The sequence below is a fragment of the Rhinolophus hipposideros genome (genome assembly GCF_964194185.1).
Source record: "Rhinolophus hipposideros genome assembly, chromosome: 4".
In the NCBI taxonomy this organism is placed as follows: Eukaryota; Metazoa; Chordata; class Mammalia; order Chiroptera; family Rhinolophidae; genus Rhinolophus; species Rhinolophus hipposideros.
This window is the reverse complement of record NC_138050.1, coordinates 100346243-100371844: the sequence shown is the minus strand read 5'-3', so window position 1 is coordinate 100371844 and position 25602 is coordinate 100346243. Positions and strand designations below refer to the sequence as shown.

The 25602-nt window shown below is 40.6% G+C and overlaps 1 protein-coding gene across 1 annotated transcript in view; it reads right to left on the bottom strand.

The window, feature by feature from the left end:
- The window catches only part of DNAJC15 (DnaJ heat shock protein family (Hsp40) member C15), a 61788-nt gene extending 45814 nt beyond the window's left edge, over positions 1–15974 (bottom strand). Inside the window, 2 exon segments of the mRNA XM_081045978.1 lie at positions 15795–15809; positions 15813–15974. Coding sequence (XP_080902104.1) covers positions 15795–15809; positions 15813–15896 — 99 coding nt within the window. The 5' untranslated portion in view covers positions 15897–15974.
- Between the last annotated feature and the right edge of the window lie 9628 nt (positions 15975–25602).

The following is a 25602-nucleotide window of genomic DNA, read 5'->3' as shown; positions in this document are numbered from 1 at the left end:
ACTGGCTATTATTGAATAGAAGTGGCATAACAGAAGTATGAACAATGTTTTAAAACATTTAAAGTTGTCTAAGAAAATTCACAGAAGTGGTTTTTGAGGTCGGCCCTAAAAAAGGAATTGGTCTTCTCTAGATTAAATAATCCCAATTTCCACAGTTTGAAAAATGCATATTTCAAAAATGTAGTCTTGAAAAAATTATTCCTATTTCACACTTTTATAGATTAATAATTGTGCATCACTTTTACTTTTCAACTATTCAAAATATATGAGACAAACAGTTGCCTCTACAATTTCAGAGATGTTTATTTTAAGGTATTTCTATCAGAAAAATGAAACCACGAGGCATTTGCTCATTTTGCATTTTAATCCAACAATGTAAGGCTAAACTGTGTTTAACAATAAAAATTCCGTTTAAAGCAACAGATAAGTGTTGAGCAGCGCTGATTGGTCTCCGTTTGTTCCTCCAGAGACCTTCCCCACCGTCTTTGTCTGGCTCTGCACCTCTGCACCTCTGCCTCCTCAGTCTCTAAGGGTTACATTAACCAGTCACCACTTGCCCTCTCGGTTCTGGTTGTTTTGCCAACAAGAGGAAGTGTCACCAGAACACCATGCTCGGGTTACCAGTCCCAGGGGAGGACTCCAAACACATCTGCGCTTTGCATCTTGGTATCCAAGTTGCCAAGGAAAACACAACGCAGTCAAGTACTGGACAGAACACGCTTTACTCACACGTAGAGGCAGGAAGACCAGCTCCAATTGTGTGCATGGGTCCCTTAAGCTGGGGGGTGCTCCCCAGCCCACAAAGGAAAGCCTCCTAGGAGTGCTCTTGTGCTGCAGCAGAAAGACCCCTTTCCCTCCCCTCCCCACCCCACCCCACCCTGGAGGCTTCTGAAAGCTGGGGCAAGTCTGAGGGCCCCTGACTAGGCCTTAAGCAGAACAAGGACTCCTCAGAGAGCCTGAAACAGGGAATGACAGCCACAAAGGCGGTAAGCCCAGCAGTCTGTGTGGGCGCCGCACCTCTTGGAACGGAAGTGTTCGAAGCCCAAGGCGAATGGGCAGAGCAGGTAAAAGACTGCAGGAGACTGCCTTGCCCAAGAGCAAACTTCCACAGAAACGTGCAGGGCGCGAAGGAGACAGAAACCGTGGTACCACTTATTCTCGGCTGCGTTTCCTCTTTGGCCACAGCACCTGTTTGGTAGCTCCTCTTCCACGCCTACAACTTGAGTTGCAGACCATAATTTCCATCTCCTCCCTTTGCCTGGGTGGGTAACAGTTTCCAACTGTTGTTAGTCCCTGAGATTCATCATTCCTTTTCGGTGACCTGAAACCATGCCCACACCTCTGCAAATAGTCCCTTCATTAAACTATCCTCAAAAAAGCCATCCAGCTGTCACAAGCAGGACAGGGCCTCCCGGAAGCAAACATCACTGCAGACCAGTGCCTACACTATGTAGAAGAGATGCGGCCGCACAGAACAAGGCAGAGGCTTACATCAGGTGGGTCTGCGGCGCCCGGGGCCTAGCGGGCCTCTAGTGTTTCTGCTGATCTCCAAATAACCTTTATTTGCATCCTTATTACAACATTGATGGCACTACATTATAGTTTAGTGTTCTGTCTCCTTTAGCTTTTCTAGATATCAGGAGTCTTTTAAAAATATGATGAAATCTATAGACCATCATCCCAGAAAACCACAAATAAATATATATACACTTTTTTCTGTATATAATTTGAGGGGATTCATGGGTTTCCCTGAAGCCCGTGAGCCCACAAGACCCAACATAAGAACCCCTGAAGTAAACAAATAAATAAACAAGCAAGCACGCTCAATGAAGTCCAGGAGGAAATCTCACTGAGCTCCTAGAGCCCATCAGAAGACCTGCCATATATATTTCATTTTTCATTCGTTCAGCAATACAACAGGGAAAAAAAAATGTTGATTCTGGAACTAATCTCAATTTCTAAAGACTAACGTTATACAAAGATAAACATAAAAGGCCTTGAAAGCTTTAAAAACAACAAAAACAAACCCAAATTAGGTGGCTCACTGGAGCAAAACAGGATGTTCAGTGAATGACGGAACTATGCGATCAAATCCACACTGAGAAGACGAAGCACAGCACAGCTAATCAAAAACTTACTTCTTTATTGGAATTAACATTCCTATGGAAAGGGAGTTGTACATGACTTACCTCTTTAATTATATTTTTAATTAACTTGATATTAAAATAGTTTATTCTTTTTCAGCATAAACAATTGATAAACAAAAACATATTATTTCAAAGTTGAACCTAACTTGAAATTTAAAAAAAATATCATGTTTTGCACAACCAGATTTTGTACTCTGAAATAAGAATACTGGTCCTTCTCATAAAGTTTTCTATAAAAATACTAAAGCTGGTAGATATAAGCAATTAAGTTAAAACTTTAACTTTAACTGGTACAGAATAAGAATATGATGTTTCCTAGAAAGAAAAATATGTGTCTAGTACCTAACATTTTTTCATTCACTAAAAAGTCATTGGTTTGTGTTATTTTTTCAGATGAAAATTTAGTGAGTTCTAAAACAAGTTCCCCCAACCCTCCACACATGTGAGTGACTCAAAAAGAGAAAAGAAAATATCTAATTGCAAATATGGAGAAGAGGCAGTACATGACAGTCAATCTGAAATCTGAGCAAGTAATTCACACAGAACTCGACAATATCTTTACCTGAATATCATTTTTAAAAGTAAAGTAACATCTGAAACATACTGGGGCTTTAAACAGCCCACGGTTCATTTGGCAGAACTGTGTAAATAGAGAATTCCATCAACATCTTCTCTATTTTACTCCTGTTGAAAAAAATTTCACATATGCCTTATCACGGTGCTATTTCACATTTACTTAAACTTCAGTATTGCATCCTCAGGCTAATAGATCTCGTTTCTTTTACGCATGCAACATGGAGTTTGATTCACTGGCACGCACAGAGATGTACTTCAATTTTTATTCTGAATGTTTTTTAAACAATGATGCTTTAAAACTAAATTGCCAGTAACAGAACAACAAAAATGACACTGAAAAGACAATTTCAAAGCCAAATGTTGACTCAGGCCTAGTGGTAGTACCACAAGTACAGTCATTCTCTACCAACTAGGCAATAACCGGGTTAAATGCCTACAATTGCTCAAACTACTAGACTGACATCATGGTACATCTGTGATTTTACACGAAGCAGAAAAAGGCTGTGGTTTCTTTGACTTAAAAAATTAGAAATCAGGCAGTGTGATTTATTAAAAACAGCCGTGTATACATCTGTACTCTGGCCTAAGCTAAAACTGTTATACACATATGTATGTAGGGGACATGAATGGTAAACATGAATCCCACATATGGTGCTTTAGTTCTTCTGTTTTTGTTTCGTTTTAATATTCACAAGACTGCCTTGGGCAAGTTTTAGTTTTGAAACATTTTTTTTGAAGATTCATACGTATATGGGTTAGAAAAGTAGCTAACATTTTCTAGGCCTGCAGAAGACCTAGGGGGCAGAGGTAACAAGTCTGCAGGCAGGGCATGCCTGCTGTGCTGGGGCATAGCCAGGAGGCTAGTGTACACAGAGCAGAATGTGAGAAGCAGAAAAAAAGAATAGGAAATGAAGTCAGAGAGGTAATAGTATGGGGAGATCATGTTAGGCCTTACGGGTCAATGCAAGGACTTGAGCTTTCTTATGAGTGATAGGAGACATGACTGTTGAGCAGAGGCTTCACATGATCTCCTTTAGAATCAAAAAGGATCCCTAGTGTCGTGTTGAGAACTGACATGTCAAAGGCAGAGGCATGGAGGTCAGTTAGCAATCTATTAAAATCATCCAAGAAAGAGACCATGGTAGTTTGGACCTAAGTGATTAGTGATGGGGATGAGGGGAAGTGATCAGATTCTGGATATATTCTCTCAGCTACAGACCTGGCAAGGTTTTCTTTTATGACTTTTCCAGTGCTGTTCTACCCAGGTTTGGTGAGCTTTTGGCATCTACTGTAATAGTTACTGCCCTATAGAGCTTATTACTGTTTTTGGATACTCCTTAGTGATGTTATTTGTGTATTTAGCCAAGTGATTTTTGATCAGTAGTAAACATATGTTGGGATCTCTTAAACTTACATGTATGTGTACTCCTCTGACATGACACTGTTAATCTTAACCATCTTTCTGTCATTAGCACATTCTATTGATTGCCTTTGTCTTTTGCTATTGCATATTGCTAACTAAATTGACTAGATATTAAATTAATTAGCCCCACTCTAGCGTGTGTTCCCCCCTTTCCATTTCCCCGCTCATCATTACACCTTAAATAGATACAATGTTTATTGTCAATTATACCTCCATAAAGCTGGGGGGACAAAGGATGCCAAGGTTGTTGCCTTAATGGAGTTGCCTTCCACTGAAAGGAAAGACTGTGAGAGGACTTGGGGGCAGAAGGGATGTCATAAGCTCTCTTTTAGACTTCTTTTTCTAAAAGCGTGTAATGAGTATGATAAATAAAAGCTCTAGCACAGCAGTATAAGAGTTCGTAACACCAGGGTAGAAAAAAGGCCTCGTCTGTTAATGGAAAAGAAGAATGAGTAGGTTGTCTCAAAAAACTTTCTTTGTTATCTTGCAGTGACTCAATTTTCAAGGGTTAATCACAAGCAAATCACTTTCTGCTGAACTCAGTGTTTTATGCTGCCTTATTATTTGGTTCCATTTCTACAAAGAAAGCTCTTTGAACAACAGCAAGTAGAAGAGAGAAAAGAGAGAGGAAACAAGAAAAACTGTTGGCAAATCAGAATTTGGGAGAGGTATTATTACACATGCAGATCAAAAGGAGAAGGGGAATTTATACTCAAGAAAAAGTGTGATAAAATGACTTTAGGGAGAGAATTTTTACAATTATGCCCCCCTAGAGCTTTCAAGCCAAATTGCTGTGACTTCCACAGATTTTCTTATCTAAATTGGACAATGCACATTAATCTACGTGGCTCTGACCATTATTGTTCTATTGCCAAACACAAATACATTTGAATTTCTCTCAAAACACCAATTCCCGTGAAAACTTTAAATTGAGTAAAAAAAAAAGAAAAGCAGAGCTAACTAATTTGTATTTACTCCACTTCAGAGTCATTTAATTTATTTTAAACCGCAGGCAAGCATTAATTTCTACAGCAAGACTGGAGAGTAAATAGGAGGCAAAACAAAAACAAACCAAAACAAAACAAAACCAAAAGCCAAACATAATAAGAAATAAAACTCTTAGGCTTATGACAAATTAGTACTTCTCCAATAACATAATTAACAAAAAATTCTCCAAACTTAAATCCTTGCTATACATAATGACTTCTTAAGAATAATTTTAAGTACTGTTTTGCATGTATTCAGTGACCTGCGGATATTACTACAATTAAAAAAAATCACCCTAAGAAAATAATCATAGAGGTGCATAAACATGAGAATATCATCACTGCATTATTTATAACATAAAAACTGAAAACAATTTGCATACCCAAAAGTGGAGGAATAAGTAAATAAATTAGGGCATATCCAAAATATGCATCGACAATTAAATAATATATTGAGGAATGTTGACAGATAATAGTTACACAGAGAATAAAAGAAGATTATAAAACAAAACATATATCCACACAGAGAAAAAAACAAAATGATAGAAACCGAAATGTTAATAGTAATTACATATTCTTAGTACCTACCTTTAATGATTAAAATAAAGTCTTTGCATTACATATCAAAAAAATCACATTATCAAAAAAATATGGCCTGAGATCTGGCTCTCTACTTGTCAGCTCCATGACCCTGGCCAAGCTACTTAACCTCCCTCTACACTAGTGTTTCCTTATCTGTAAAACGAGGGTAATAATTATACCTTCTTCCTCAGGTTGACATGAATTTTTATAAATTAGGACATTTATGTACATCACCTAGTATTTTACATATGGTAAACATTCAATAAATGGTAGCTATCGCAATTACTATTATATATATTATTATGCAATTGTTTCCTTTTAAATCAAGAGAAAAATAAAGGTTATTAAAAAAAGAAAAATCTTGGGACGGTCCCACCTGGTCAGAGTTTAATAACGTTTAAGTCCTTAAATCAGAAAAACTTCTGATCTGAAACTTGAAAAACAAATTCCTCCTGGCACTCTCCAGAAAAAACAAAGGCGGTGAACTTGGGATCTCCCTCGTCCTCCCTGCATGCTGATCTAAGAATGACCAGGCTATCTCTAGCTTCGGCCCCACCCTGTCACGCACCCCTACAGACTGACCTGAAGTCCTTAGTAAGTACCCCTCCAACTCTCTTGGCTCGCATCTGATGGACGCCTTACCTGCAACACTTTGTAGCTTTGCTTCTTCTTCTTGCTTGGGAAATCAGCCCACTTTCTAAAAGCTACTTTCCCTTTTTTACAACAGCCAATTTTACTTTCAGGCAGCAGTTTCTTAGGGTGGGAATAATGCTTATAGCCTAAATTTCACTACATGGTATTCTTTCCTTCCTTTTTGAGTTAAGGTGAATTAAAATGAACTCTGCTTTGAAGTTTAAGAATTTTTAAACATATCTTGAAGCTTCTGAAGACTGAAAATTAGCACAAAATCTAAGATTATAAATCATTTTTTTAAGTTGGATTTCTGATAAAATGATGGAGCAGCAATATGGTTCAGCGATACGGTAAAAAAAGCAAGGACTTTTGGAATCAAACTTGGTTTCATATGTTAGTCCTGCCATTTACTAGCTATATGACCTTGAGACAGTTAATTAATCTCTGATCCTCAGTTTTCTTATATGTAAAATGGTGGAAAGTAACATCTAACTTCACGGGACTATTAAGAGAAATGGAAAAACATAATCAGTGCCTGGTACAATAGCAGACATTTACTAAATATTAACTTCCTGTTTAACTATTTCACAACATGAACTCAGTACATTCATGAATATTATCTCATTTTTACCTATTCAATGAACACAAATAGAAAATACTATGGATATTATGGGGGCAAGAGACACGTATGAAATTTTTCACCTTATAAAAGACATTGTATTTGAAAAGACTGGAAAACTTTTGGGGCAAACAAACTCAGAAAAACACCTGTACTGGCCAAAATTGAATTTATACTACAAGGACCTAAATAATCCTCTACAAAATCTCATTCAGAAGAACCTTATCATACCAATAAAGTAGACAGTATTTGTCGCATTAGAAATAGATCTGTTGACGCTTAAAAATGAGAACGAATGAATCAACAATTCTAAACTGCATGATAGTCCAACTGTTTCTAAATAGTAGAATATCACAAGTTTTCTAGAAAAGGAAGAAAGGCTGAAATGGGTTACCCCAAATCAGTTCAAGGTAATAGACAAACTTTCATGGCACTTATTAAAACTTCTATTTAAAATTCTTTAGAAAAACCATGTATGTAGAAATGTTGTAAGTACTATATACGAATCAAGTTCTTGCTGAATAAAAATTTACTATCTTTGCAGCTATGCATATTTGGGGGGAGGGAAATGTGCTGTGTATAGCGCCACTCTGTAACTGTTTTCACCTCTGGTTTAGTTCTCTTCTCTTCAGTTCTATATACCTGCTACACAAAACAGGTTTTTCAGTTATGGTGGTGGTTGTTAAATTCTGTTTCCAAAAAGAAGTGAAAATTATTCTTTCAATATCATATTTAATAATTTGGAGGAATGAAACAATACCTTATACCTGCACACTGGCTCTTCTCTTCCCTGGCCCACACTAGATTGCATAACAAACTTGAAAGGACAAATACATGCATACCTCGTTTTCTCATGCTTCACAGGTATTGGGTTTTTCACAAAGTGAAAGCAAGACCCCTTCCCCCCACACACAACCAGCAAAAAGATTAGGACTTGCTTTATTATAATCCTTGCTTTATCACGGAGGTCTGGAACTGAACCTGCAACATATGGGAGGTCTGTCTGTACAGAAAGATTGGTAAGTCTCTCTCCGTTTCACAATCCTCTGGCACTCCCCATTAGCAGAAACTAACATCAGATATTGAAAGACAAAAATAAATCCAAAACCAATCAAACAAAAAGGAGCTTTGGTGAAGCTGCAAGGGTAACTGCACTCTTCTTGGTGGGCTGAGAGCAGCAGTCACCGACTCCAACACAAGGACAGCTTTTACTCTCATACATCATTAGGGGAATGATGAGAAAATGGGAAGAGGATCAAAACGGGATTCTTAGGATCCAGAGCTGCGATCCAGAATGAAGTTTCCCGTGAGATAAAATGTTGTACACACAAGGCTTCTTAGAGAAATGGCTGATTCTAGACCTGGGGCAAGAAAGTGACACAACAAGCGAGAGCACCTTGGTGGTAAGAAAGTGCTCAGAATAATCCGCAACAATGAGGTGTGCCAGGGTACCCAGCAGCCAGCTCAAGGAGCTCCCAATGACCAGAGCTGGAATAATCTGAGCAACAAAAGAGAAATACTGGACTATAACCCGAGTATACAATAAATATCCATGAATCCACATCCATACAAATAGCGACTGAAGACACCCACGGGGGAGAAGAGGCAAACTCCCGTGCAGAAAAATTCCAAATAATTTCATAGACTGCCCCACCCTCAAGGAGGGGAAGCAGAACTACCCACTCCTTAAGTGTGGGCCACACATACTGACTTCCTTTCAGAAAATACAGTGGCGACACCTGATAAATACTACAGACTGGATCAAGGTCAACATAAACTGTGACAAATCATGTTTATAATATATATCCTTCATATGAGGTGATGAAAAGGGCACTTTACCTCTTTGGTCTTCCTCCAGAAAACCCATACACTACCTAATTGTGAGAAAACCAGATGACAAGTTCCAATAGGGGGGAGTCCTACCTGAATAGAATTCTGAGTACTCCTCAAATCTGTCAAGGTCATCAAAAACAAGGCAAGTCTGAGAAACTGTCACAGCCAAGAGGAGCCAAAAGAGACATGAAAACTAAATGGAATGCGCTATCATGGATGGGATCCTGGAACATTAAAAGGACATTAGGTGAAAACTAAGAGAATCTAAAGAAAGTATGGCCTTTGGTGAAAAATGCATCAGTACTGGCTCATTAATTCTAACAAATGCACCACACTAATACAAGATGTTACTGAGGAAACTGAGTGTGAGGCATATGAAGACTCGGTGATCATTTCCCTTTTTCTGTAAATCTAAAACTAGTGTTTAAAAAGAAAAGTCGATTTAAAAGGTAAAAAGTTACACATGGTGATTAGATTTTCACGAGAGCTAACAATGCTTATTTAATCCCGAATAGCATTGAAATAATATTCAAAGAGCATACGATAATAAAAATGGAGTTCCACGAAATAACACTCTCTTTCTCTCACACTAGGGGCTAGACTTCCGTGGGCTACGGGAATGTCCACCGCTCATAACAGTGTTTTGTAACACTGCGTATAGGAGACTATGCTTTCACATTTTCCAACATCTGGGGAATTCAAACCAGTGTACAGCTGCAAATAAAGTGGGTATGTTGGTCCCACATGGGCCCACAGCCGCCGATCCAGTGCCTGACTTTCCCCTCCTCTCAGCCTGTTGAAAGGAGAGCTCGGTTCTGAAGGGGAACTGGACCAACAAGATGCAATGGTGGGAGATGGGAGGTGGGAAGGGGGAGAGCAGGGGACTTCTCCCTCTTCCTCTCTGTCTTCCTCTCTAGCAGCTCCAGTGCGTCTGCAGCTCCAGCTTCCTCTGGACAGAACGCCATGGTCCAGTTAACTAGAGTAGTTTTAAAAACGTGAACTCTTCCCTTTGGCTCTCCAGCCCACTTAGTGGCTCCTTGCTGTTCTCAACCTCTGGACTGCCTCACCATCACTCCATTACCTATAAAGCCAATTCTCCGACTTACATTTCTTTCATATAACTTAGGTATGTTTTCCTGGTTAGACCTTGACGCTCACAGAAAAGTTGAAAGGGAAAGACAAATGAAGAGAATATATTCTGAGTGAGAACACAGAGGCAAGAAAGCAGAGGACCCTGGGGTGTATCCGCGCACTAACGATAGGACCTTGGGCAAATTATTTTATTGCTTTAAGCCTCAATTTATTCATCCGTAAGTGGGGGGTTATAACGGTATCTATACCTCACAGGGCTATTACACAGACTAAATGAGTTCATGCACTTAAAGCATTAGCCTAACACCTGGCACAAAACACCGGCTGCCATCATCTCCTCCTCTAGACTGTACTCCCAACGTACTGTTTCCCTGCAAGTAAGACCTAGCTGGACCATCAGCTCTAATGCGTCTTTCGGAGCAAAAATTAATATAAGACCAGGTATCATATCATATTATATAAGACCCAGTATTATATTATACCCAGTCGTATAGTAAAATAAGACCGGGTCTTATATTAATTTTTGCTCCAAAAGACGCATTCAAGCTGATGGTCCGGCCAGGTCTTATTTTCAGGCAAATATGGTATCACCCACATTCTTAACTGCTCTTGCCCTCTTCTGCTTCTCTATCCTCTACACTTAATCTCCCTGAAACCCTCCACTGATCACACCACTCCTATAGAACTTCAACTGCCTACAGATACGGTTCACACTCCTTAACCTGCCATGCCGGGCTATCCAGTCTTATCCCAACCTATTTTTCCTAATTTTCTTTTCTATTGATGTAACCTACATTTTACAAAAACTTGTTTTTCTCTTTCTGGCTGCTCTTCAAAAATCAAATATTTTTCAAGTCCCTTGAGGACAAAATCCATGTTTGCTTCATCTTTTTTGTCCACTACAGCTCTTAGCCTCAGTACCTTACCTAACAAAGTGCGGACACCAGAAATATGTGTTGCATGAACAAATAAATGACAGCTCTTGAGGAAGTCAGCCATGAATTGGGTATTTAAATTTGAGCCAATTTGCCTTCCAGAGCAGGGTTTGGCAAACTATTGACCCACAGGCCAAATCTGGCCCTCCAACCATTTTTGTAAAGAAAGTTCTACCTGAACAACCACATTTCTGCATTGTCTGTGGCTGCTTTCACTACACCCGCAGAGCTCAGCGTGTGACAGGTATTTGTGCCTGCAGAGCCTCAAACACCTTTTAGCCCTTCACAAAGTAAGTTTGCTGACCTCTCTCCTTGAGGGTGGCAATCCTGATTTACCTATACTCCCATACACACCTCGTATATAGCTTCCATGTATTTGGTGTTCAAAAAACTCCCATTAAACTGAATTGAAATGACAAACTTTAAAAACAGAGTGGAGAATGCCTGTGTTGTTGGAGGTATTGGGCACTAAAATAGCCAAATCTTTAAAAAGCATAGCAGAAGTCACAGTATTATGTGTACTCTGACTACACATAACATTCGGTACTATTTTAAGCCTCTCTTTACCATTAAAAAAGTCAAAGAAGAGAGAGAGTCTCATTTATCTTACTCTTTTTTATTCCTTAAGGCCATCAGTTCTTCGTTCTAGAAAACATTTCTCTAATTTTCTCCCATCCAGTTGTTTCATTCATTTGTTAATTTAATCATCAAGAACAATTTATGGGGCAGCAACGAAGTGCCTGGTACTAGGTAGGGAGCCATGAGCATCCTTAAAACTTTGTCCCTGCCTATAAAGAATATCTAATTTTAGTTTAGAACACACATTTCAAACAGGAGAAAAAGCATTATTTAAGTAATGTCAGTAAATCAACGCATGAGCCAAGTCAGGTATCTGTTATTGGCCACCCAGTTTCAATTATCCACCAGGAAAAAAAAACAAAACACCAGAAAAATTATTTTAAATGTTCCAGTACCATGAATCAAACAATTTCTGAAAACTGGTAACACAGTCTACTCCATCATAGCTGCTACGACTGGGGGAAAAAAGGCATCAAAACTGTTTTGTTTACAAATTCCCTAAGGCATTTTTTTCTTCCAAAAAAGCATAAGCAGTAGATAACCTTCTAGATAAATATAAATTGCCTGAAAGTGTTATAAAATGTTAAAACTTCTATCTTGAGGCTGCAACATTTAAGTTCAAGAGAGACAACAGTTATACCAGAGGGAAATAAAGACAGAAAAGAATTGTCCTTCTGCCTCAAAAAGGGGAGTGCAAATAGTGATGGAGAGGGAAGATGGAGACTATTCACTCACTCAACAAACATTTATTTATCACACTTATAACATTTGCCATATAAATATACAAACATTTGGCACACACCAGGCCTTGTGCTACACTCTGGGGAAAGAGGGTTGAGCGAGACAGACACCCTTGTTCTTCCCAGACTCTAATATAACGGAGACACCTTACAGGAAAAAATAAGTGCATCAATACGTTAGATGCAAACACCCATGTTTTTCATTCAGTTACTCAATACTAATACAAATTAATGGCTGTTTATTTAATAAACAATTAAGTGACTACTGTGGTTCAAGTACAATGCCAATCACAGAAGCAGATAAAAGTTCTTGACTTATTTTGATACATTATAAGAAACACTATCATAAAAATTTGTATGATTTGTTAAGGAAACACATAGGAGGAAACTAGAAAAAGGAAACTGGCATCCGAGAAGGCTTCACATCAGTAAGCTGAGCCTGAAAGAATGAATAGGAGTTTGCCAGGCACAGAGTTTTCAAACAGAGGAGAAAACTGTAAGTCCAGTCACAGCAAAGGGTATAGAGAATGCAGGGGATGGAAAATGGGGCTGGGTAAGCCATTCTGGGGGTCAGTTCACAGAGTCCTGTATACTGCTCTGAGGAAAGTTTGGACTAGGGTAAATTTATAAAAAGGAATGGTGTCATTATTAGGTCTGAAGTATAGAAAAATAACTGACGGCAGTGTGGAGTTTACAAAGGGTAAAGGCCCAGAGGCAGAGACTTGTGTGTAAAGGCCATTGCAGTAGGCCAGGGAGAGATGATAAAGGCTACAGAACAGCAGTGGGAAGGAAGGGAGAAAGAAGTTACAGAGACCGGGATAAGTGACTGATGGAGTGAATGTCGGAGGTAAAGGAGAAAAGAGGAGTTGATGTTGGCATAAGGGAAAGAGGAGAATCAGCATGTTTGGGAAGAGGATATAATGAGTTATACATACAGAAGGTGCCAAAAATGTAGACACATGACTTGTATTCATCTTTGGTTATCGGTATATATTATTACAATTTTAATTTTTTTTCTTTCTTAAAATGTGTATACATTTTTTTGGCACCTCTGGTATTTCAGGTAGGCTGAATTTTGTAGGATTCACCGGTAGACAATTAGAGATTCGAGATTCATATTAACTCCATTCACTGAAAGAATAGTTCTTCTCATTCCTTCCATTCCAAAATAATTTATTCATTCAACCATTTCTTTTTGTAATGCTTACCACATATTAGGCACCATTGTAAATGCTGGAAATATACAGACAGCAAACAAAGTTCCTGCCCATGGAGCTTTTCAGTCTCCTCTTACGATATAAAGAATGGCAAGGAAAAATTCAGACAAAGTTAAAAACATGGATATACAACACATAATCCATGTGATTTCTTCAAAGGAAAGCTTTCCAGTATATTAAAACATGTTTTAAATCAAGCTGGAATTGAAAAATAGCAGGAGTGCTCTTTTTTTCAGTAATGAATAAATTCTCAGCCTTAATGTTCTTTTTTACTTTCCTATGAGAATCAGCTTTGCTAAAGTAATGTTTTACCCTGACCTCTGATTATTAAACAATAAATTGCAAGACACTATTTTATTCAAGGTACTACATTAGTATTTCTGCCTACATTTTTATATTTTGACTCTCCTAAACAGGCTAATAAACATTAATTCTTAGTTCCTAAAGAGAAGCTTACTTGAGAAAAAGAGTTCCCTAACATGTATGACTGCAGATACATATTCCAAAATCTTTAAATTGTATCCTTTTAAAAAAATGGTATGAAAAACGTTTTTCTTCAATTCCTTGACATTTTATTTTCTATTTTCAGTAAGATTACTGAATATATCCCACACGTAGGTCATTTACTCTTTCTTAACACTTAACGTTTGTCAACTTCCCATCACTTTCAGTACTTCCAAGTTCCCCAAAGTTATTATCAACTCTCTTATCTTCTACCTCATCATTGCTCATTACCGAGACCAAGGATTCCCAACAGAAGTCAACAGGCCTTTAGCGCCATTTTGCAAACCTGCGGACCTTTTGCTTGTCACAATAATTGGGATTAGGAGGGAAGGTATTTGGTGGATGAGGGAACTATTGATCCCAGAAGTCCTTAATAGTATGAAACAACCCTGTACAACAAACAACTGTCTGCATCCCTCAAAACGTTAAGACTCTGCTGGACATTAATCATGGAAGTCAGATCACAGTGGACTGGAGCAGCACGGAATGTGGTGCGCAAAGGGATGAAACGGCCAAGTTTCCAGACTTTCTCCATCTAATCCATTCTTCTTACAAATAACCTGAGAGAACTTTACAATGGCCTTACCCTTCACCCCTTGGCTTAAAACTCATCAAAATGGCCTTACTACCTCAGAATATACTAATTCTTCCGTGTGGTCTATCAGATGCTTCCTATGTTCTAGCCCCCACGTATTGCGGGGAACTGCACTGACCCATAAGGTAGCCACAAGCCACGTGTGGCTAATCTGAATGTGGCCAGTCCCAACAGAGGTGTCCTGTTAGCGTAAGGACTAGATTTCAAAGACAGAAATATATAAGTATATGTGTATGTTTCAACGTGTAATCAACATAAAAAATGTCAGTGATATACATCGGTGTGGGGACAGAGCCCCAGAGAGCAGTTTCCAGGCTCTCGGCCTCACGTGGAAAGGTGCTGGCTCGGGTAGTAAATGGCCGTCAGCTGTGGCTAGTTGGCCGTCAGCTGTAACCCGTGAGCCATTGGCCACTAATATAACCACCGTGGCTACGCTAGCAGGAAATGGGGGCTAGCGAGATGGTGGTGGCTGGCAACCGCGGATTAGTCAGCAGGCAGAGTGCAGTTAGCAAGGGGACCGTCGATTAGCAGAAAAAGCGGACAGCAGGTCGCAGGTCGCGAATCCAGCCTCCAGCGAGACTACAGTGGTATGACTCCCCTACCTATGGCTCCGCGGGGGTTCCTTTTCTGCCTCCCCATGTCCTGTGTTCCTACGTGGGGAGCGGGAGCAGAGACCTGGCAGGCCCACCCCAGGACAATCTAACAATTTTATGTCCATTACATGTTGAAATAATACAGTGCATATATTGGGTTAAATAAAAGTTAAAACTCAATCCACCTATTTCTGCTTCCTGTTTCCTATGGCGACAGCAAACTTAAAAACACCCGTGTGAGTGGCCGTGGGTGTTCTGGGCGCCTCCGTTTCCCAGCCCTGCGTGTCGCCCGCACCCGGCACGCGCCGCCCCCTACGGGCTGTCCTCCGGCCTGCGACGCCCAGGCCCCTCGGGGGCCCAGACACTGTCTCCTCTTCTCCTCGGAGTTAGTCACACGCTGCTGTTCTTCGGGCTTCGCTGTCCACCACGGGTTTCTCCGCGAAGCCTCCCCCGCCCGCCCGCCGGCCTCACGCCCCCGGGACGGACGGGTCCCCCGGGCGGTGAGAGAAGCCGTCCTGCGGCGCTTCTCTCAGCTCTATGTCCAGCTGCCTGTTTTCGGGTCTGGGTCCCCGCAGGACTGGACGCTCCCTGCGGGAAAGAAACGCTCTGGACACGCGGCCTCGGGGCGGGCCCGGCCGGCGGAGGGACGGGGGCGGGGGCGCGGGAGCCCCGCTCCCCGGGGAGGAAGGCGGTGCCCGGGAGGCGGGCTCGGAGGGCGGCGCGGGCGGCGCAGGACTCACCAGTCCCCGGTGGGGCTACGCGCCCGGCCCCGCGGGGCACGGCGGCGCGTACTCGGCGTCGCGCAGGCCCTCGCCGGCGGCCACGCGGCCTCGGGCGGCCATGGCTGTGCGGCCGCTACGGACGGCCGCGGGGACAAACTTGTGCGGCGATCGCTGCGCGGAGTCGGGGCGCGGGCGGGGCCGGCGGAGGGCGGGGGCGGGGCCGGCGGAGGGCGGGACCGGAAGGGGCGGGGCCGGCGGAGGGGCGGGGCCGGCGGGGGCGGGGGCGGGGCCGGCGGGGGCGGGGCCGGCGGGGGGCGGGGCCCTGGGAGACGCCGTCCTCCTGGGCTCGGGCCGCTCGTGCTGGCATGGAGCCAAGAACAAGGACAGGGAAGTAACTCGTGCAGGTGTGCAATGCACTTAGGAAGAGAATCACTCCCACAGTGCTATTGGTGTTCATGGAAAGGCCTGGCCTGTTTGAGCTGTTGTCATCAGAGAAGATTTGCCGGAGACTTAGCCATCGGGATGGTCAGTAAAGAAGGTGTGAGACTCGTTTAGGTGGAAGAGGACGAGGGCTGGAAATGTAAAAGGTGCCGTGTAGAACTGGGTAAAAAACACACATCGAGACCCTTCGGAGGGAGGGGACTGGATGTGCAAACTGCCGGTTCTAAAACAGCCATCGGGATGTAGAGTGCAGCGTAGGGAATGGAGCCAATAACATTGTAATAACTATGTATGGTGTGAGGTGCTACTCGACTCATCGGGGTGATCACTTCGTAAGTTACATAAATGTCAAGTCACTGTGTTGTACACCTGAAACTAATATTGTATGTCAACCGTAATTGAAAAATAAAAATTACTTTAAAAAAGATTCTTCCGAGACATGGTCTTACTACAGAAATTAATTTTCATCAGACTGTTGCGCAGTTCTCAAGGGCACTGGTGAACTAAGCAAGTGAATTTGATTGGGGCCTAAAGAACATTCATTTATTTATCCACTCATTCATTTATTCAATAAGCATTTATTGAGCATCTCTTAGGTATCAGGCACTGTTCTAGGCATTGGGCCTGCAGTGTCAACAAGATCTCTGATTCTTTGGCGTTCACCATCCAGGTTATGGTGTCCATTAGCAGCTGAGGCCTCGAAGTCCCAGGCTACGAGCCTGGAGCAGTTAGAGCAACACCCAGGTCCACTGAAGCTCCTCCTAAGGCAGCTGCTGCCCCCACAAGAACAAGGGAAGCTTCTAGAGCAGAAGTCAGGAAACACGGAGCAAGGAGAACTGGGGGAGGGAGAGAATAGCTACTTGGAGGGGAGATGGGCTCAGCAGGGTTCGCCTCAGCTCAGATCCCACCCAACCTATGGTGAGCAGTTTGCTGGCTGCTTCGGGCACCTGCTCCTACAGCAATAGTTTGTTTTAAAGAAAAATCTTCCCCAAAGGCTCCTCAGTTCTCAACCTTTGGTTCTTTACCAGGATCACCCTCACCAGCAAAGGAATTAAGTCCTCTGGCTCCCCACAGGATCTCTCTGACTTAGCCAAACTCACTTCCCAGGCTTCTGTGAGAAAGAAGAGAAATGCTTTTTGAGAAACCCAAAAGAGAGGCCACATTAAATTTTCACTGGCCTATTTTTTTTATTTTTTATTTTTTATTTTGGTTATAGCATGCCAAAGACAGATTGCATTATGTTCAATAGTTTGTTGAAGAAAAACGAACATTGGTCAACACATCCTAAAACACCTTAGGAAAAAAATGTTTTAACAAGTCTTTGTTGTTTAAAAAGACTTGGCAAAAAATTATATTGAACTCTGTGTGCCTCAGTAAAGTTGGGGATAATACTACCACTTCCCTTGTAAGGATTAAGTGAATTGACTTTTGTGGAGCTCTTAGAACAGTGCTGAATACCTATTACGTTCTATAAAAAGGTTAGTTACGGTTTCCTTTTATTACCTCTTTCACCTGTTTGTTTCCTTGTATATTTTCATCTTGCTGTCCCCTTCCAACTGTTGAGCGGTTGTCTTATCTTTGAAATGATAAAATTCGATTAGACATTACATAGTGATAAAGTATAATTATGGGGGGGAAGAGCAGTTTTTATGAAAATGAAATTAAATGTTTTGGAAAGACTGTATGAAAGCAACTTTAAAAAAAGCTGTCAAATGGTGGGCCTGGAAAAAGAATCCTAACAATTGAGTGTAATCCCACACTCAGTTTGCATTTAAAATGTCTTGTTCCCCTTTCGTTTAAAAAAAAAAACCCAAAAAACCCAAATTAGGAATCATAGAGGATAGATTATCAATGTGGAAGGAATCTGAAGCAGAACTGAATCAGAGGACTCACACACAAATAAAAGGCTTTCAGGCATACGCAGAGTACAAGACTAGCTACCGTGTATGTCTGTTGTGGTATTAAAATTTCACAGGGGCAGGGAGAGGGTGTTACTAGAAAAAAAATTGTTACTAGAAAAAAAAAATCTAACAAAGCTCCTTAGGAGGGTAAAGAAAAATAGATTGAGAAATAGTTATTTTTTTTTTTTGAAAAACACTTATAGACGTTTAAAGTATGTATCATTATTGTTATGATCCCCGATTTAATTGGTTTTTCAATTAATCTACCAAGCACTATCCTGGTCTGGTCAGAAAAGGGAGCTCTACTGTATGACCAAGTTCAGTGGGCACAAAGAAGAAGGAGCCTGAAAAGACCAAGGAAGGAGCCAGAGAAAACAGTACTGAAGCTGACCATGGAAAGGTAAATACAAATTTGCTGGATGGGGAAGAATGATGTAGGCTTGAGGGAACAAGGTCTACCACAAGTAATTCGGTTTTGCTAAAACTTAAAGTGTAAAGAAAGCAATGAAGATGGATACGGGGAGGCAGATAACCAGACAAAGGCCAGATATTGAACAGCTTTATTTAATAAGCAAAGGCTTTTAGAATTTATCTTACAGATGAAAGCAAAACATTTTGAATGCGGTAGTGACATGATGAGATCTACATGCTGGGAAAGTAATTCTGGTAGCAATATGGGATTGATGGGCCAAAACCAAACGGAAAAAGTCAGTAAGAAAGTTATTGCAATTCTCTGAGTAAGAGAAGTTGAGGCCTAAACGAGGGCAGTGGCAAAAAGGGCTATAGTGACTTTTACTGATTTTCTCCCCACATTCAATCCTTCTTGTCCTCACCCTACAAGGATCCAAGGATTGACTCTGTCCCCTACTGTCAGGGTGGACGCTGTTCGACATAGGCCAACCAATGAATCCCCATCATTCTAGCCATGATGATGTGTTTGTTTTATGGCTGGGAGCACAGCCCTTCTGGAACTTTGGGGTTGTGGGAAACGTTAGCTGGGTGTTTCTGGGAAAACAGATTCATCTCTCTTCAACTGGACACGAACAGAGAGATGTGAAGCCCAGACTGAGATTGGCAGTGATGTGACAGCCATGAGCTAAGGTGACTGATTTAGCATCCCAAAACAGGTCACATATAAATGAAAGATAGTGCTATAAATAATTGTGTAAGGACAACCGATGTAACTGGGACTCCTGGCAAACCGGGATATATGGTGCCCCTATCATCGGAAGAAATGACCTGGCATGAAGCAAACACCATTGAAAGCCACAAAGAGATTCAAAAGAAATTACGAAGTAACAATTCCTTTATTTTAACTTACATTTAATTTTGTATTTAAAGACTTAAGCATTCAAAAAGTAGACAGAGTGAACCCTCACATGAACCCTCACATACCAAAAATCCAGATTCAACAACTGTCAGGCTCCTGCCATATTTCTTGTATTTTCCCTGTTTTGATGAAGTATTTTAAAGGGAATCAAGATATCATGTCACTTTACCTGAATATTTCAGTATGTGTTTATGTTAAATATGGACATTTTGTAACTTATCACACCACTGTGACACCTATTAAAAAACAAAATTCCACGGAGTAAATGTGAAGATATGATTGGCTTTATTAAGCAATTCATGAATCAGGCAGCATGCCATCTAGCAAGGAGGGCTCTGATGGGTTGTATCACATGGAAGATTTTTATTGGCAGAAAGAGGGTGGGACTAAGAAGTTAAGAGAGTGGATTTCCAGTAAGGACACCTTCCCTTAGGGGAATGCAGGGGTGGGGTGGGTGTGATGGAGTGTCTTCTCTAGCAGATGACCTTATTGTGAATCAGGAAATTCCACACTGATTGGTTTAAAATTCTACTCCTAGGAGAGGCTAAAACTGCTATTAGGTTAAGTATTAAATCTAGATTTGGTATCATGGGCTTTTAGCACAAGTGACCCCATTTTGGGTCTGTGGCTTTTCTTTTTAACACACAAAATTAATTTTTGTGTCATCTAATATCCAATTCTTATCCAAATTTCCCTGATGGTTACAAAAACACAAAAATAACTCGTTTGTTCATGTCAGGATCCAAATAAGTCCACACATAGCAGTTGATGTTTATGTCACATTAGTCTCATTTAATCAGAAGCATCCCTCTGCAAACATTTTTTTCATGCCATTGACTTGTTGAAGTAACTGTCACCCTGTATTTAAGCCAGGTTTTAATTGGGTGTTCTGTATCTGCAAACAAAACATTCTAGAGAGAGAAGAGATAGAAGTCAGGACAGAGTGGAGTCATGAAGGCCAAAGAAATTTCAAGAAGGATGAAATCGTGAGAAATGCCAGATACCTACAGATAAATAGAGATAAGGATAAAAATGTGCCCACTGGATTTGCCAAGGAGGTGGTCACTGATGACCTGAGCAAAGGGAGTTTCACCCATGCTAGGGATGTAGTGATCGTCACCCATCCCGCATTCTAAACTATTCTGGACTATATTCTTTTTACAAAAGTTTAAGGACAGCAGTATGCAATCTGCTGTCCTTAGAGAAGGAAAAACTAGCTAATTTGGATTTTATCATCAATCAGATGATTAGGTTTTGAAAAATGACGATTTCTCACCCTCTGATTGCTTGGATATTTACTAAAAAAGTTCATCCCTTGGATCTGTGGGAAGACAGTGAAACGCTCTGCCTCCTTCCTCTTAAGATTTTACTGAACTACTTACAATAAGGAAATACAGCTGAGGAGGGGTTTCAGGCAGGGCTTCATTTCTAATCTTACAGGAGATTTAGAAATCAAAAGAAAGAAACTTAAGAGAAGTCGCTAGGGGATAAGCCAAAAAATGTTCTCATTTTTACTTTAACATGTATTTTCAGTTGCAGCTGCCTGACTGCCAGTAGCTGGCAAGCTGGCTTTGGTCTGTGTCAAAGGCAGTAAATAAGTGCCATTCATGGGGTTGTCATGGAAAATGGGTATCCACATTATGGGGATTTGTCTAACGGTCATCCAAAGTAGCATGTGCCACTCTGGGGCCAGCTAGAGATAATCCCATGAAAGAAAAGCTGGCACCAGCACACATGTGTTATTTTTCTGGAGCCAATTTGCATTTTGTGCTTTTGTCCATCTGTGCCAAAACAGCATAAATAATGCCAAACCCGGTCTTGTGATTATTTTCAGGCTGATTGAATCTGGCACATGACATGGTTTTATCTAATTAACCCACATGTGGTACAAAACAAAACAAATTTTAAATGGAAAGTTCTTTCTGCCTTTATTGAAAGACCGAGGTGAATATGTAATTATTTTGTCCTTGTCTCTCAGCCAAATTTATAGTTGAGAGAGGTCTTTTTCATTATATAGCAAAACAAGTTCTGTGTATTACCTGCCTATTATAATTAAAATTTATGTTTTTATATTTTCCAAAATCCAGCCCTTCCCTTTTTTCTCTCTGTCCCAAAAGGAGGAAAAATGTATGGAAGATATGTTCCTAATAGCAGCATAATAAGAGATATGTTTGGTCTTTTCCCCTTATATACTCCCCTCAGGCTTATCCTTACCTAACTAATATCAATCACACTATATTTTTAATTTATGTTATTGGACCACTGTTATTATGGGTCTTCTTGTTATGTAAATATTATAGTAGATGGATAGAGATAAAGGATACAGTAAACAATAAAACGTGGATCATGATAGCTCACAGGTTAGAAATTATCCTACCACAGGTTAGAAAATATCCTAGAATGTTTTTCATGATGAACACCCATGGGACGCGATGGCCTCCTTTTTACCTACTCTTTCCCTTTTGGGAAAATTTGGCCTTAATTCACATCCCATGGTTAGTCTTGCCCCATGCCCAGTGGTCCATCATTTCAACAAGACAACGCTGACACTGTGATTCCCTAGGAATGAGCCTTCCTAGCACCATGGGACCACATTATCCAATCAAAAGGTTGATCATCAGTGCATTTTTCAGATTGATTTATGACAAAACTGGGGAATTGTGAATGAAAAGGGGGCTACTTGACAGACTTGACAAGCTCAGGGATTACCTGGCAGGGCTGACAAGCTCCATAACTGAAAGTAACCACATAGGATGTTTTGATCATAAAAATTCCTTACTGAACCTGTCATAATGGGAAGTCACGTCCTAGGTCTATATGGTAGATTAATCTTTGCCTTGAGCAAGCCCTGTCCATTGTGTTTGTACATCTAGGATAACACACGTAAAATGTCAGAATGATCTGTTCTCCAGAGACAAACACCCCAGTACCAGGGCGAGACGACTCCACCATTCCTCATTGTTACCTTTCACCCACATACCTGTGTAAACTATGCATGTTACATGTGAACTATCCTGCCCCCACCAATATAAAAGAATATGTGTCTCTCCATTTTGCTCTTTATCCATGAGATTTCCCCCTTTACTTTCTCATGTCTCCTTAATCTACCACCAATGGATTTCCTGTATCTTCCTTATGTCTTCTACTTCAATTCTAATGTATAAAATAAACTATAAAACTGCTATTCCCTGGAACATTTTCTCAATCCTTTGAGATTTTGCTTCTGGGTCTGGCCCTTAGCCTTGGCTCAAATATGCTCTTTAAACTTTTCTTTAGGTTTGGAATTTGTTTTGCTGATGCATAATTACTATATTATAAAATGGTGGTATGAAAGCAGGCATCATAGTTCTCATCTAGCATTACTTCAGAACATCTAACAATGGTGAGTACGGCGGTACTCAGTAAAGGGCTCTTCCATACGGATGGAAGCAATAATATAAGAGTAGGAAGTGGTATATGCCCGCCATTTTTTAAGAGAGAAGAACTGGTCTCTAAAATGATGCTTTAAAAAAATGTACTTAAACATAAATCTCTAGAGTTGAGGAGTGGGGCAGAGACCAGGGGTAACTTGGCTATAAGGCCACCATGGAGGATGAAATCTGGGTTTAGTGTGTGACGGGATCAAGGCAGTTGGAAATGCAGCCAGTGAAACCAATGTGTGCTGTGGGGCTAAGGCTGAGGGGAGATGCCCCATATGGTGAATAGATTGGTTACATATAACGGGATTGAGCAAATAAGTAAATACGCTACAGATAGGAATCAAGTTATTAATTTTTGAAGGTACAGATATTTAAAAAGGAAGATTAGGAAAACCCTGTGCTATTTGATCAAAATTAGTGTAAACTCGTTGTTTTATTTTTATATCAATGTCTATTCATATAAGTTTTCTATGGCTGCTGTAACAAATTACCACAAACTGAGTGGCTTAAAATGACACCCAGTTATGAGTTCACAGTTCTGGAGGTCAGAAAGCCCAGGGGGCTCTCAATTCTATGTTCAGGGTCTCACAAGACCCAAATCAAGGTGTGGGTCAGGCTGGGCTTTAATCTGGAGGCTTTGGGGGAAAAATCAGCTTCATTCCCATTGTTTGCAGAATTTAGTTCTTTGCTGTTGTAGAACTGAGGTCACTGTTTCTTTCTGGCTGTCAGCCAGGGCCATCCTCATCTACTTGAGGCCTCCTTCATCCTTCCACATCCTGCCCCTACATCCTCAAGCCAGGAACACCATGTTGTCAAACCTTGTGTGATTCACGTCTGTGGCTTCCCTTCTGCTTCCAGCTGGAGAAAACTCTCTGCTTTTAAAGGACTCACCTGAATGGACCAGACTTACCTGAACAATCTTATTTTGAGACCAAATGATTTAGAACTTTAATCATACCTGCAAAATCCCTTCAGAGCAATACCTACATTAATGCTTGATTGACTAACTAGAACCAAGAATCTTAGGGGAGCTACCTTTAGAATTCTGTCTACCATACTATCTATGGATCGATAGATAGCTATATGAATACAGCTAGAAATAGAGATAAATATACGAGGTATATTTCCTATATATGTCTTCAGAAAGCCTATAATCAATGATATCCCAGTAAAAATGAGCATTCCTTATACCCAAATGCCGGTTTCTAAATACCAGTCCCCACTAAAATGAAACAGGTCTCCTTGGAAAAGTGGGTAATTCCATGGTTGAAGCAGGGAAAGTACAAGAAATGTCTGGAACATTTTGTTATACCAGAAAGTAAGCAAGGGTTCAAAGAACAATGGGGACATAGCAAAAGGATACTTGGGCTAGCATGAAAGGGTTCTCACTGGCCAAATGTGACAATCAAAATCAATAATGACAGTAGTGGATTATAACCCACTGAGTAAAACAAATATCCATGAGTCTTATTTGTATAAATAAATACAGAAGAGACAATGGAAAGCTCTTCCTTAAAGCAGAATGTCAGCTCATAAATGTTGAAGGAATGATGGAGTTGGAAATTACTACTTTGCAATCATAAATGATTCAGGCAAAGAACATCATTAGATGCTAAAACCAGTGGGTAAAAATTTGATGAGGAATAGGATATTTACATAGCCTCAAAGTATCTCCCCACAAATTGCATGTCAGTTGTTTATTAATTATTCATTAACTACGTAGTGGAGAAACCAGCATGTACCATCGTAACCAAGTGATAAGAGTCAGCATTGCGAATAACGGGACAAATGCCATCATATGTTTCCCAGAATGATGCACTGAAAAAAGCACAGCATCTCTGCTTTGGTATTCCTGCCAAAATGCAGCACTTTAGTTGAATCTTCAGGAAACATCTGACAAACTTTTGCAAATGACACTGCAAAAGTACTGGCCTGTGCTCTTCAAAAAACATCAAGGTCATTAGAGACAAGGAAAAAGTGGGAACAGTTCCAGTTTGAATAAGATGAAAGACAGAACAACTAAAATGGTCCTGGATTGTAAAGAAAAAGGGGGGAAAGTGAAGCAGTTTGCTTTTTTGTTTGTTTTATGATGGATTTTTTTGAGGACAACTGGCAAAATTTGAATGGACTCTGTGGCTTAGATGGTATTAGGTTGGTGCAAAAGTAATTGCAGTTTTTTTAATTGCAAAAACCACAATTACTTTTGCACCAACCTAGTAGTATGTGTTCATGTTAATTTCTTGATTTTTATGTGTACAACAATCATGTGGAAGAGTGTCTCTTTTTAGGAAACACACACTGAAGTATTTAGGAGTAAGGGGGCTATGTGCCAATGACTTTCAGTCAAATGTTTCTGCAAAATAAGTTTTTAAAACCCTGTTGTGGGTCAAATTGTGTCCCCTAAAGAGATCTGTTGAAGACCTAACCCTGTACCTGTGAATGAAGTGCTGGAAACGGAGCCCTTGCAGATGGAATCAAGTTAAGATGAGGTCATACTGGATTGGAGTGGGCCCCAAATACAATGACCAGTGTCCTCACCAGGAGAGAGACATTCGGAGACCTGTGAACACACAAAGAAGAAGGCCATGTGATAGCAGAGGAAGAGATGGGAGTGATGCAGCTATAACCCAGAAAATGCCAAAGACTTCCAAGCAACACCAGAAGCTGGACATCAACCATGGGACCCATTTTTCTTCAAGCCCTCAGAGGGAACCACATCTGCTAACATCTTGATT